The sequence below is a fragment of the Manis javanica genome, chromosome 2 (assembly GCF_040802235.1).
Source record: "Manis javanica isolate MJ-LG chromosome 2, MJ_LKY, whole genome shotgun sequence".
In the NCBI taxonomy this organism is placed as follows: Eukaryota; Metazoa; Chordata; class Mammalia; order Pholidota; family Manidae; genus Manis; species Manis javanica.
The window spans coordinates 42391279-42403010 of NC_133157.1; the positions used below are offsets into that span (position 1 = coordinate 42391279).

The following is an 11732-nucleotide window of genomic DNA, read 5'->3' on the forward strand; positions in this document are numbered from 1 at the left end:
AGAAGAATTAAAGATGATGATGAAATGGGGGCAGAGCTCTTCATGCACACTCCAGGATGGGTCCAAAAGACTAACAATGAGCAGAAGTGAGGCACATTCTACTTGGGACAGACAGTGCCATAGTAAATTGTTAAGAACTAGGAATAAGTTTGGGATAAATGAAGTGGGCATCTACAGATGACAAACGATCTGTTCAGTAAAGACCAGAGAAAAGAGGAAATTGGAGGTTGGCAGGAGAAAATTAGGGGGTACCATCTTGCCATTTGGTAGAGCCACAGCAATTAATTCCTCCTACTTAACACTCCAGATATTTAGCAAAACCCCGCTTTTCTCTCCTTGCTCCCGAGGTAAGGCCAAGCTTAGTGTACCAATGCTGAGTGTCACCAAGGTAAGCTGAGGCACTCTACCTGGCATGGAATATTAGTTGTCTGCCCTCATGGATGGAGTTATGCTTTGAAAGGTCTGGCATAAAGCAACATAAGAGGGCCCAGCTTTGTTGATAAGCAAACAAGAGTGTCTGATTCTGAGTATTTATTGTACACCAAGTACTTTTAAGTAGTAGCTCTTAAAACCTTTTCCTAAACCACATGAATAAGGACTGCTATCAGACTCATTTTCCAAGAACTAGCCTGAGGTGACCATGAAAACTAGTAGGACAACTAATAGGATGTGTTTGAAAGAGCTCAGAATTTGGGTACAGGCCATTCTCAGTATAACTCTTGTCTCTATCATTTCCTACTGAGATCATGGTGTCACTCAGGACTATTTGCATTCAAGAGACTGAAACCATCTCAAAATAGTGCAAGCAAATAAAGATAACTGGCTCCCATAACTGGAAGGTACAGGGATAGTAATCTGATCTAAAACCACTGGACCCAGCACTCAAGTAATATGAGTGTCTGTCTTGGCCCTGTTCTCTCCGTGTCATTGTCCTCTTTCCTGGCAAAGACCAGCTACCTGCAAGTGCCCAGGGAAGCTCGTAGCTCCAAGTATCCAGTGTCCTTACTGAAAAAAGAGAACATCTTGCTAATAAATTCTGAGAGAAATGGTCTAGCTGGCCCTGTTGGGTCAAGCATCCTCCATCTGAACCAACTGCTGCTGTCAGATGGACGGCACACACTGTGTTAAGTGATTGGCACTTCCCTCAGAATCACATAGAAACCATGGCAGTGCTTGAAAACTAGGGATGTTGAGCAGTCCAAAATATGGATGTCTACTACATCTTAACCTTGGGCAAGTCACATAATCTTTGTGAGCCTCAGTTTCACCATCTATTTTAAAAAACTAGTAATACCTATTGTGCAAGGTTGTTGTGAGATATTAAAATTCATATTAAACCCTTGGCAATAGAGGAATTCAACCTATAGTGGTCATTTTTGCTATTACTGGTACTATTATTGTTTTGTGGTTGTTTTGGACACAGGGATCGGAATTTGAAGCCCATCCCAGATTCCCAGATGTCTAAAGCACTCCTGTCCCCAGGGTGGAGTCTGCTTTGTCTCTGCAGCCAGACGCCTTGCACAACCCAGGCCCTGTGTGCCAAGGTTAAGCTGGTTCACCATCTGACGGCCACAAAGTGGTGAGGGCCTCCCTGGCCCCAGCAATGTCAATACTGCCTTCCTGACTCCGCCTATTGTATCTGGAGGAAAGTGGCTGAGCATTGTCTTCCAGTGCACCCCCCAGGAAGCATGATATCACCCTCTAACAAAAGCGGGAAAGCTGACGATCTGCTGAGATGGGTGTGACCACCACACACACCTCCCTGGTCAAGCTCTGGGCAAGGGGCTCTGACAAGCAGAGAGCAAACAGCAGCTGCCCACACTGCCCCTCACCTGACTGCCTGATGGGCCCCCTTTGGCTCATGTTTCAATTTCTCCCTCTCTTTCTTACACCCATATCGTGTCAGACATGGAAACACCAGGCAGTGAGAATGCACTCCTTCTAATCAGCAGATGTGTTGAGAAGAGCCAGGACAGTGCCCATCTGGCAGACCCATGTCCCCACACCTGCCCCCAGAGCCTTTGGGAAGGAACATGGGAAGAAGGATGGTCCCATTACTGAAGGGACAAAAGGAGGCAGTGGGGGTGGGGTGTAGACAAAAGCAGGCATGGCTTCATCTAAAATACATTCTGCATGTGTGATGTGAGTTAAAGAACAGTCTGGCCAGACTGGTGGGAATTGGGTTATCAGTTTAAAATTCCAGAAATAAGGGAGGCAACTTTAGACATTCCCTTTCCTGAAGGCTGGGAGTGATGCCAACTGATCTTCTGACAACCCTTCCAGTTCTGGTTTTGCAACTGCTATCAGTGCGGCTGACTCTGTAGAACACACTTACAGTCTGTGGCCCCCATGCCAGACCCAGAGACTGTCACTCTGCTGCCCCCATAACTGTCCCCTTAAAACTCTCTCTTCCTTTAGCTACCATAACACCACTTCTCTAAAACCCTAGGAAAGGAATATGATTGGATTTGCTTCTCCTACCAATTCCCTGACTGCTTCTTCAGAAAATCCTTGGCTTCTTCCTCTTTCTCCTCCCTTCACTTAAGCCTTAATATTCATTTATGCTATGGCTTCACTAACCATACGCCAAAGATTTCTCTGTTTCACTCCCTTGCCCAGTCTTCCTCTGAGCTTCAGACCCAGAGAGTGAAAATTTCCCCTTTATATGAAACCTCAAAACTTAACGTACAAAATAATTATTTGCTCCATCTCAGCCCAGCTCCTTCTGCCATGTTTCCCAGTATACTGAATGGCACCACAATTACCCAAACCAGAACCTGAGAGTAATGCTCGTTCTTCCCCCTTTCTCTCAACCTCCCATGTGCAGCCAATCACAAGCCCTACAGTTTCCCTCCTAAACATCTCAATAATGCTCTTCATCTAGGTCATCCTGCCTGGCAGGTTGGTAGGCCAAATTGATCCAGACCTAATGTATCTGCCATGTCAATCCATTCACCACACTATTATCAGAGTGAATTTTCCAAGACATAATCTGATATGATAGAACAAACATCACACCAAATTTCAACATGTATAAAATAAAGTACAAGCTACTTAAAATGGCCTATCAGACCCTTCCCCATCTGACCTCAACCTTAATTCTACATGTCCACCCTATGTTCCAGCCTTACTCAACTTTCTCAAGCTTTCCCTGCTATTTCCCTGCTCCCTTTAATGGCAAGGGAAATCTTCTTAGTTTTCAAATCCCATGGCGATGAGTAAGTCAATTACAGTTGGCCATAGTTTTTGGCAGTATTTATGACTAGGAGTTCTTGCTAAGTAAGGAAATTTTAACCTACACATTCTTTTCAAATAGTGTTAATTTTATTCATACTAAATTTAGCAATTATTGAAGTTAACATGTTTGTAGACATTCAATTAACTTTAAATTTAAAGTTTCATTTTTTATTATTGGAACCACTAAAAATTTTTGTAGCCCTTGAAAAGCCAGCTTTTATATATACCCCTGTTATATCATTTATCATAATGTCATATAATTCATCTGCCTCGATTCATCTTTCCTACTACAATGTGAGTTTAGCAAGGGGAAAAAATAACTCATTCTTTTTTTGCATTCCTGGTATCCAGTACAACATTTGCCACAAATTAAGTCCTGAGCATGTCTTCATTGACCAAAATGATTTTTGAATAAATGAATGAATGACAGGCAGGCAATAATTCAATTAATGTCTAATGAATGAAAGTATGCATATCTTTTAAATGATATTCATAATACAATATCTAATATTCAGTAAAGACCTGGTTAAACTCATTTTCATGAGAGTTTCTTTCATGCTTCACACCTAAGGAAAGAAAAAGATTTTCCTTTGACCTTATTTAGATCAAACATTTAACATAACCCAACTATTAAGATATGAGTGAATTACTACTTGCTATGTATATGAGATCAGTTGTTGTGGTTCATTATTATGATTTACTTCAATGTAGCTAAAACCCTTTCTACAACATTCTTATAATCCTTCCAGGTCTCCTGTAGTGCAGCAATGGTTTCTGACTGTAGCATATTAAACTCCATCCAGTAAAGATTACTGAACTTTAAATATCTGCATTATGGAGAATAAAAAAGGAATGATATCTATTGTCAAAGGCGTTCATGGTTAATCGGGCCAAGTTTATGTGCCCAAAGGGCAAAGATACAGCCTGTGTGTTAAGAGGACTCAGAATCAGGGGCAGAACATCATAAGGAAGAGCTGCCTAGGTGAGTTCAGTTTAATTGGTTTGCAGAATAGACACAAGAATGTCATTTCCAAATGGATGGAATGGCATGAACAGGAGCCAAAAGGAAAAAATGTATAGATTGTGGAGATGGGTTCAGCTGAAGCAGCGGGGCGACGAGCAGGGACCAAAAGGCAGGTGACGGGAAGCCCTGGGTAGTAGGCCTGTGCTCTGGCCTGTGGGGGAGTGACTGGCACAAACTGGAGAAATGGGATTATGTTGAGGTCTATTAAAAGGAAACTGATTCTCTGAGTGGCAAGTGACTCCTCTACATCCTGGAAAAGATTAGACCAATCTTGAACTATCACAGTGGTCCTCATGGCAATGTTTCTCTTTCGATTACACTAGCTTCATTTATTAAGAGAGTGCTTGCTAGCTAAGCACTTTACATGCAGTACCACACTTGATGCTTATAATAACTCCATAAAAGCTGAGAAAACTGTGGCTTAGAGAACTCAAAAAACTTGCCCATGGTCATCCAATATGATCTTAATGCCATGTTTGTGACTTCAAAATCCATATTCTTAACTCCTTCTTGTGCATTCTTAATTAGTTCCACCTCATTCCTATAGAGAGTGGCTTCAAAAGAGAGTCATTAGAACACGTGTGCTTTTTTTTCCCCTTGAAAAGCATGTTGAGTTAAAATTCAGTATAAAGTGATGATATTTGGGTCCATATTCAGGAAACACACACATACTCAGTTTGGTTTCATTAGACAAAGATCTTGGTGGTTTTCCTGACCATTATCCACCTGCTAAGTTATCAGTGAGCAGCCAGACAGTGAAATGTAAAGGATGTGAGAGGGAGTGTAGTAGCCATCACACCCCACCTCCCCTTTTTACTTTCCTAATAGACCATCAACCAATCTATGCCTGAACACTCCCTAGTATGGAGCTCACTCCTTGTGGAGATGGTGATCCAATTTTTTGTAAGTTTCTAACAGTAAACTCTGTCTTTTGTGCAACTCTTCCTATCCCTGGATCTTAGAACTTGAAAAAATACAATATCAATCTATGTTGTCTTCTATATGGAAACCCCTAACAACAGTGCTCTGCTCTTTTCTCCTGGCTACATATTCTCATATGACATGTTCCTAAAGCACTTACTGTTTGCCTACTATGTTTGCTTTCAAATTTCTTAATGTCTTCAGTGTTTAATGGATAGGCTTTAAGCAGTAGAGTGAAGTAATTACCATTTCTAATTTGGACCTTACATTTCTACTAATACAAACCATTACCATTTATCTTTTACCTTTTGAGAAAGCAGAGCATACGTTGGCTTCTGTGAATTTCACCAAGACTTGGATGCATTCACTAGAACTTTCAATGAACCAGGTCTCTCTCACGTTGAATATACATCATTTATTTATTGACTCCAAATGCATAAGTTGATGCTTATCTCCTTTGAAATGGTATATTTGTCGTTTGGTCTATCCTTGCAACCTGGAGGAATCTATTTTGAATTCTGATTCTATGCGCTAACCAACAAGCCATCTACAGGAAATAAATAGGTGGCATAATCACAAACATATCTTTTTAGGGGTAGAGCCCCAGGAAATGAATTTTCAGAAAAATTCAGAGCCCATCCATCTGAATCCTCCAAAGGACATAGCATAGTCTTCTAAGATGGACTTGGAAGTGTCCTTCTCTCCTGAAGGGATATCTTGGAAAAACTAGACTCTTGCAGGAAGAAGAGGCTCTTCCAGGATAGGGCTGAAAGGGAAATGCTGAGACCTCCCAACACAGACAATGCTTAGGAGGGTGCATCTGTGAAGAAGAAAAACTCCTCTTCTGAGAATGATTCTCATGTGTTGACTCTGATCCCAGCTACCAGACCTCCACCCTGATTACTCAGAACTGAAAATAGCCCTCCAAGAGCCCTAAGGAGGAGGTTCCACCTGAGACCATTTCCCTGACCGTATAACCAAATTTCCTCTGCCAATCCACACAAGACATCTACTATCTCTGAATCTAGGTTGTTATTAAAAATGTCAAATGAGATAGGAAGGCAGCTACTAGAGACTTCCCATTGGATCAGTTGATTACATAAGATATACTATTATGAAGCAGAGTGTTTTATTTTTCTTTATAACTCTTGAGAGAGAGAACAGCCTAGTTTGGTAAGAATGGGGGATCAGGGAGAAGCTAGTTATCAGACCTGTTTCTAAGCTGAAATTGGCCATGATTTCCAATTGGGAAGGGAAGGGACCAGAATCTAGATAGGTTTGTGGGGAGGCTTCTGAAAATTACATACCTTCTCCAACCTTCTCATGGGTCAGTATCTGTGACCCAAAGCCACCTTCATAGAGGCAAATGTAACATATTTTTTCACTTCTCTTTGTTCAGAAAAAAGTAATGAGAAGTTACTGAGCTAGAGAAATAAATCCATATGCCATAGGTCCCTTGCTCCATTACTGTAGCCTACTAGTGGAGTTTGGTTTGAAGAATGGGCTCCTGTGCTTGTAGACATGATCATGCTGGATTCTTGTTGCAATTTCTAAGCCTTTGGTATTCCGTATTTGTGTACATGAAGGCTTAGGACAGGAATGTAAATTAAGATTCAATACAATGGAACTACCCTAGAAATCAATCTTGCCAGTTTTACCCCTTCTTTCAACAGAAGCATGAGACCCCTCTTCTTGGGCCTCTCTCTGCTGAAGCCAGTGGTGTGTTTCTAGGGAACTAAGATCTGTGCACAGGCCAACTATTTTGGCTACATAACTTTCTTGTCTGATTTTATGACAGTTCTTCTAAGCCTGTTTTGCAAAGTGCCATAATATAATCTCTTGGAGGAAAAAAAGTGAACTAAAACAGTTGTGTGTATGTATGTGTGCATTATTTAACCAAGCATCTCAGGCTTCAGTAGACCCCTGGGGTTTGCATTACTATAATCCCTAGTGTTGAATCAGTTGCAGATTTCATGTCACTGATAAATGTTGCACAGAAAAAAAAAATCAAAAGTGAGATAATTATTTGGTTTCAAAGTGCATATTAGAGAAATCACTATTTCTACACTAATATAAGTATCTATAGAAATATTGAAACCATTTTGAATAATTTATTTTCAATTTGTATTACACATTCTTAGTCAAAATACTATTAAGTCTTCAATATAACTGATGTTGAAAGCAAACTGAAGAGCTATAAACAAGTTACCTACAATTCTGTTATCTTACTGGATTATTTTTGAATACTTAGTATTTCAAATATAGAATAAAAATAATATAGTGGATATTTATGTATATATGGATCAAATTCTATTAATATAGACTACACCATTAAGTTCAGTGAATTTTCTTAGTTTCATTTCCATTACCCATTCTATTTTTATTACAATAATTAGAATGCTTTCAAATTGAAGGGCAGAGATTGATGGCAGTTATAATGATAGACAATTAACAGTTGTGACTTGCACTTAAATTTCTGATACCACTTTCAGCCAGTGTACCATAGACTGAATGAACTAGAGGCATGCCCTAATCAGAGAATCTGAGCAACAGACACATTAAATATAAACATTCAAGTCAACCATTCCTAAACTCCACAACAGGTTTTGATAATCTCCTGTGCCCATGATCTGAATAACTGCCTAAACTTTCATTTCATTGGGCCAATAAAGATGTCAGGAGTTACTATATACCAAATAGTTTTAAAATAAAGCAAACATTATATAGCCCTCATTTCCCTGACCCCAACTATGACAGAAAACCAAAAGCCTAGCATTTGACTGCTTTTATTAAAATAGGTTATAGATATGAAATCTTTAAAGAAAAACATTTTTGTTTGCATTTAACAATGACAATATGAACATTGCCTTAAGTGGGTCCCTTAATTTTCAGCATGACTTACATTTTTTTAAAAATTACTGTTTTATTTAAAGCAGATAAACCCACATTTCTTTTTTTGTTTTTTTTTAATCAAAAAAGAGTTCCAAATTAGGAACAGTAAAATAATGTACCATAGTAAGTGCATCTCTTCAAATAAAGTGACCTAATCAGTCCTCATAGTGTCCATGTCTGCACGGGACAATTATGCAGAAGAGAAGCTCTAGAAAAATCGGTTCATTCCAAAAGAACTTTGCATTTAAATCACTGCATCTATTAAATGGAGAGTCATGGAGAAACTGTGCCTCTGCCACAGCTGCCCCTTGTTAACCAGCACGAAGAGCTGGTGAGAAAGCCCAGAATCACTGTTTAAAACAAAACTACTAAAAAAAAGATAGTAAAGCCAAACCTTACCAGAAAGGAGCAAGCTGACGCCACAGAGAACTAAGCCGGCTAAAGAGTCCATGCTTCCCCAGATCTCTCCATCCAGTTTGCGCAGCTGTGCATGAGGCCCCAAGGATCCTTTCAGACATGCAGAGCTTTGTGACTTTCCACTGGCATGTTCTACTCGGTCTTGTTTACCAGTCAGAGGCAAGAAGGAACAGCACAGAAGCACGCTGTAACAGTCTCATTTCTGTCTGAGCACAGGGAGTTTTAAGTTCCTTTTTCCTGTTTCCTTTGTAGATTAGGATGGGAAAGGCCGTATCTTAAAGGCATTTGGTATCAGCAGGGCTGGGGCCACGGCAAGCCCTACCCGTCTTGCAGTTCATCAAAAACACTTACCTATGGCTGTTACTTTTGCCTCTGTTTTTGCGGCTGGTGCCGAGGTAGAGGAATTCTCATTGCAAGTGTGGGTCCTGGTCAGCATTTTCAGAAACAATAGAGGTATCCTCTCACAGGCGGGAAACAGAGAATAACAAGCCCTCCGCCTATGTATGGTATGCGATGACAGGCCCTTCTCAGCCTTCTAACAGCTCCCGTGGTCCACCTGGCATCCCTGAGACAAGGGGCTTTTGGGTGCAGGGAGTGGTTTTTGCTTTTGTTCTCTTATTTTAACCCACATGATTTCAATTGGGAAAAGTTTTCTGTGATGAGGGAACACAACCCAAAATGCAGTTAATCTGGGTAATTACCGGTGAGGTCAGTGCTCACTGTAGCCACTGAGACCAGAGTCCAAAACTGTTAGCCTGTTTTCTTTTACACAAATGGTTTATTTATTGGCCAAGAGCCCAAAAATGTCCATGCTACTGGCTATAGCTTTGATTTTTATTAACAATTCATCTGAAGGTATTTAATTTCATAAGAGAACTTGGCACAGAAGGATTTTAGTAATGAGAAGGATTTCATAGTAATTGGCCAGTGGTGCTTCAGAAGAAAATTACATCCAAAAATTTTTAAATAACCTGTTGTGGATAAAATGAAAGTTCCTGTGGCCAGGATTCTCACCTGGCCCTGGCTGGCTAGCTGCCTACACAGGTGTGGGCAATACATCGCTATTGACTATATAAAGAGCTCTGCCCAGTGCTCTGGGAGACACGGTGGCACGGCTGCAAGGCTGTAGGAAAGCAGAGCAGAGGCTGTACTGGTGGCAGCGCTGAGGACAGAGGCTGAGACCAGCTTGCTGCATGCAGACTTACTCTGAGTGGATGGGATTTTAGTGACTGACAGCGCTGAGGACAGAGGCTGAGACCAGCTTGCTGCATGCAGACTTACTCTGAGTGGATGGGATTTTAGTGACTGACCTGCCACTGTGGTTATAAAGTGCTGAAACCCGTTGGCAAGACACCTGTGTAAAAACACAACTATAAGTGATTAGATTGGGATAAAAATATTATTCATAAAAGCAGAGAGGGTATATAGGCCAAAAGGAAAATAGCCATTGGAGTAACAATAACTGACATGAGAGCAGAGACCCTAAATTTGTCCAGACAATAATTTCTCCATAACACCCATGAATTATGACTTCAGAGAATTGATACTCTGTTCATTAGCCCACCTTTATACCCACAGGAAAAACTGCTCCTTTCCCTACTCACCATAGGAAAAGGCAGATGCTGCTTGTTTTGCCTAATTTCTGTCCCAGGTTTTATCGCATCAGTGATGACCTTGAGAACCAACTGATGTTTCCAGTCTGCTGAGGTAGAGAAGCTCAGGTTCTGTTTTCAAGCAGTCCTGGAATCATACACTGGCTGGGTCACATGTGTGGCCTGAGACAAGTTACTCAATTTGAGTTTCAGTTTCAACAGCTGTAAAATGGCAATATTTCCATCATGGGTATTTTTGAGAGGATTAAATGGTTTAAAAACATGTAAAAATATCTGGCACTGTACCTAATTCATAGAATGCTTTTGCTAAGTGTTAATATTCATTTCCTTGTCTTTCCACTCTGTCTCTGATTTTGGTCCCAAGAGGTTCCTCCAGAAAGCCATTCTCTAATCCTAAGAGATGGCTTTCTGTTTGTTATTTGTAAAGAACCAGTCCAGGAGTTGGGGAGTCTGGGCTGGAGGCCTAGCTCTGCCAATCTGCCTGTGAGGCCTTGGACAAGTCATTTCCTATCCCTAGACCTCAGTTTCTTCAACTGTAAAATGAAGGAGTTAGACTGGATGTGACTAATTTCCCTCTGACTGTAACAGATCACAAGTCTAAATGTGTCCTAAAACTGTCCTATTCTCAGTACCCCCAACTTGATTCCTAGGTCCTTTCATCTGGACAGGTCAAAGATGCTAGCTTTGTATCTCTGTCCCTGTGAAAGCCTGGGAGGGTCACAGCTGTACTCTATTTTAAGAACATGGTGCCTGGGACTTTGTGAGGCCCACTGGCCCCAGCCACACCAAGCAACGGTGGAAGGCCTCGGAAATGAAACTCCAGGGCATCTGCCTCCTCAGGCGCAGCTTCCTCTGTTTGTGTTTGATGACCACGCAATGAAATCATCATTGCTCACACTCCCTCCTGTTGTCTAGTTTTTGTGGGCTGAAGATGCTACTACCTTGCTTCCTTTTCTGGGCTGCCTCCCTTTGTTATTCAGAAAACAGCTCAGTTTCATCCTTCTCCCATTATCTGGAAAGGTGGACCCTTACCCAGAATTGCTAGTCAACTTCTTCCTCCCTCTCTTGTTCAGAATGAGTGACTCAGTTCCATTCTTCTCTCTGTGTCTTGCCAATGGTTTCAGCCCCGGGCAAGTTCGCTGTGGATTCAGTATGACCAAAGAAATTGACAGCACAACATTCTTTGGGGTGAAAGGGTTATACCCAACTTTATTTCCAGGTGGCAGGTCAGTCACTAGAATCCCATTCACTCAGAGCCAGTCTGCATACGGCAAGCTGGTTTCTACTTCTGGGCCCCTCTGCCTGCACAGCCATCCTCTGGGCCTCTGTCCTCAGTACTGCTGCCACTCCAGCCTCTGCTCTCCTGCAGCCTTGCAGCCACGCCACTGTGTCGCGCCCAAAGCACTGGGCGGAGCTCTTTGTATAAAGTCAACAGCCATGTATTGCCCACAGGTGTGCAGTGAGCTAGTCAACTAGGGCCAGGTGAGAATCCTGGCCACAGAAACTCTCATTTTATCCACACTCTGTATTCCAGAAATTTTGCTCAATTTATTTCTCCATTACCCAAAAGCTATATAGTTTAATCTTCTCTTCCATTTAACCCTTTCCACTGTTATTTGGAATATTGA

At 41.4% G+C, this 11732-nt stretch overlaps 1 protein-coding gene across 4 annotated transcripts in view; it reads right to left on the reverse strand.

Annotated features, from left to right (window-relative positions):
- Window positions 1-9060, reverse strand: part of TEK (TEK receptor tyrosine kinase) — a 99947-nt gene extending 90887 nt beyond the window's left edge. For 2 of the 4 annotated variants that reach the window (XM_073228411.1, XM_073228412.1), the window contains exon 1: window positions 8474-9059. In XM_073228411.1, the coding sequence (XP_073084512.1) occupies window positions 8474-8525 (52 nt within the window). In that variant the 5' untranslated portion in view covers window positions 8526-9059. Of the gene's footprint in view, window positions 1-8473 lie in introns of all 4 variants that reach the window. The other 2 variants (XM_073228413.1, XM_073228410.1) reach the window with 2 other exon arrangements.
- Window positions 9061-11732: the final 2672 nt, after the last annotated feature.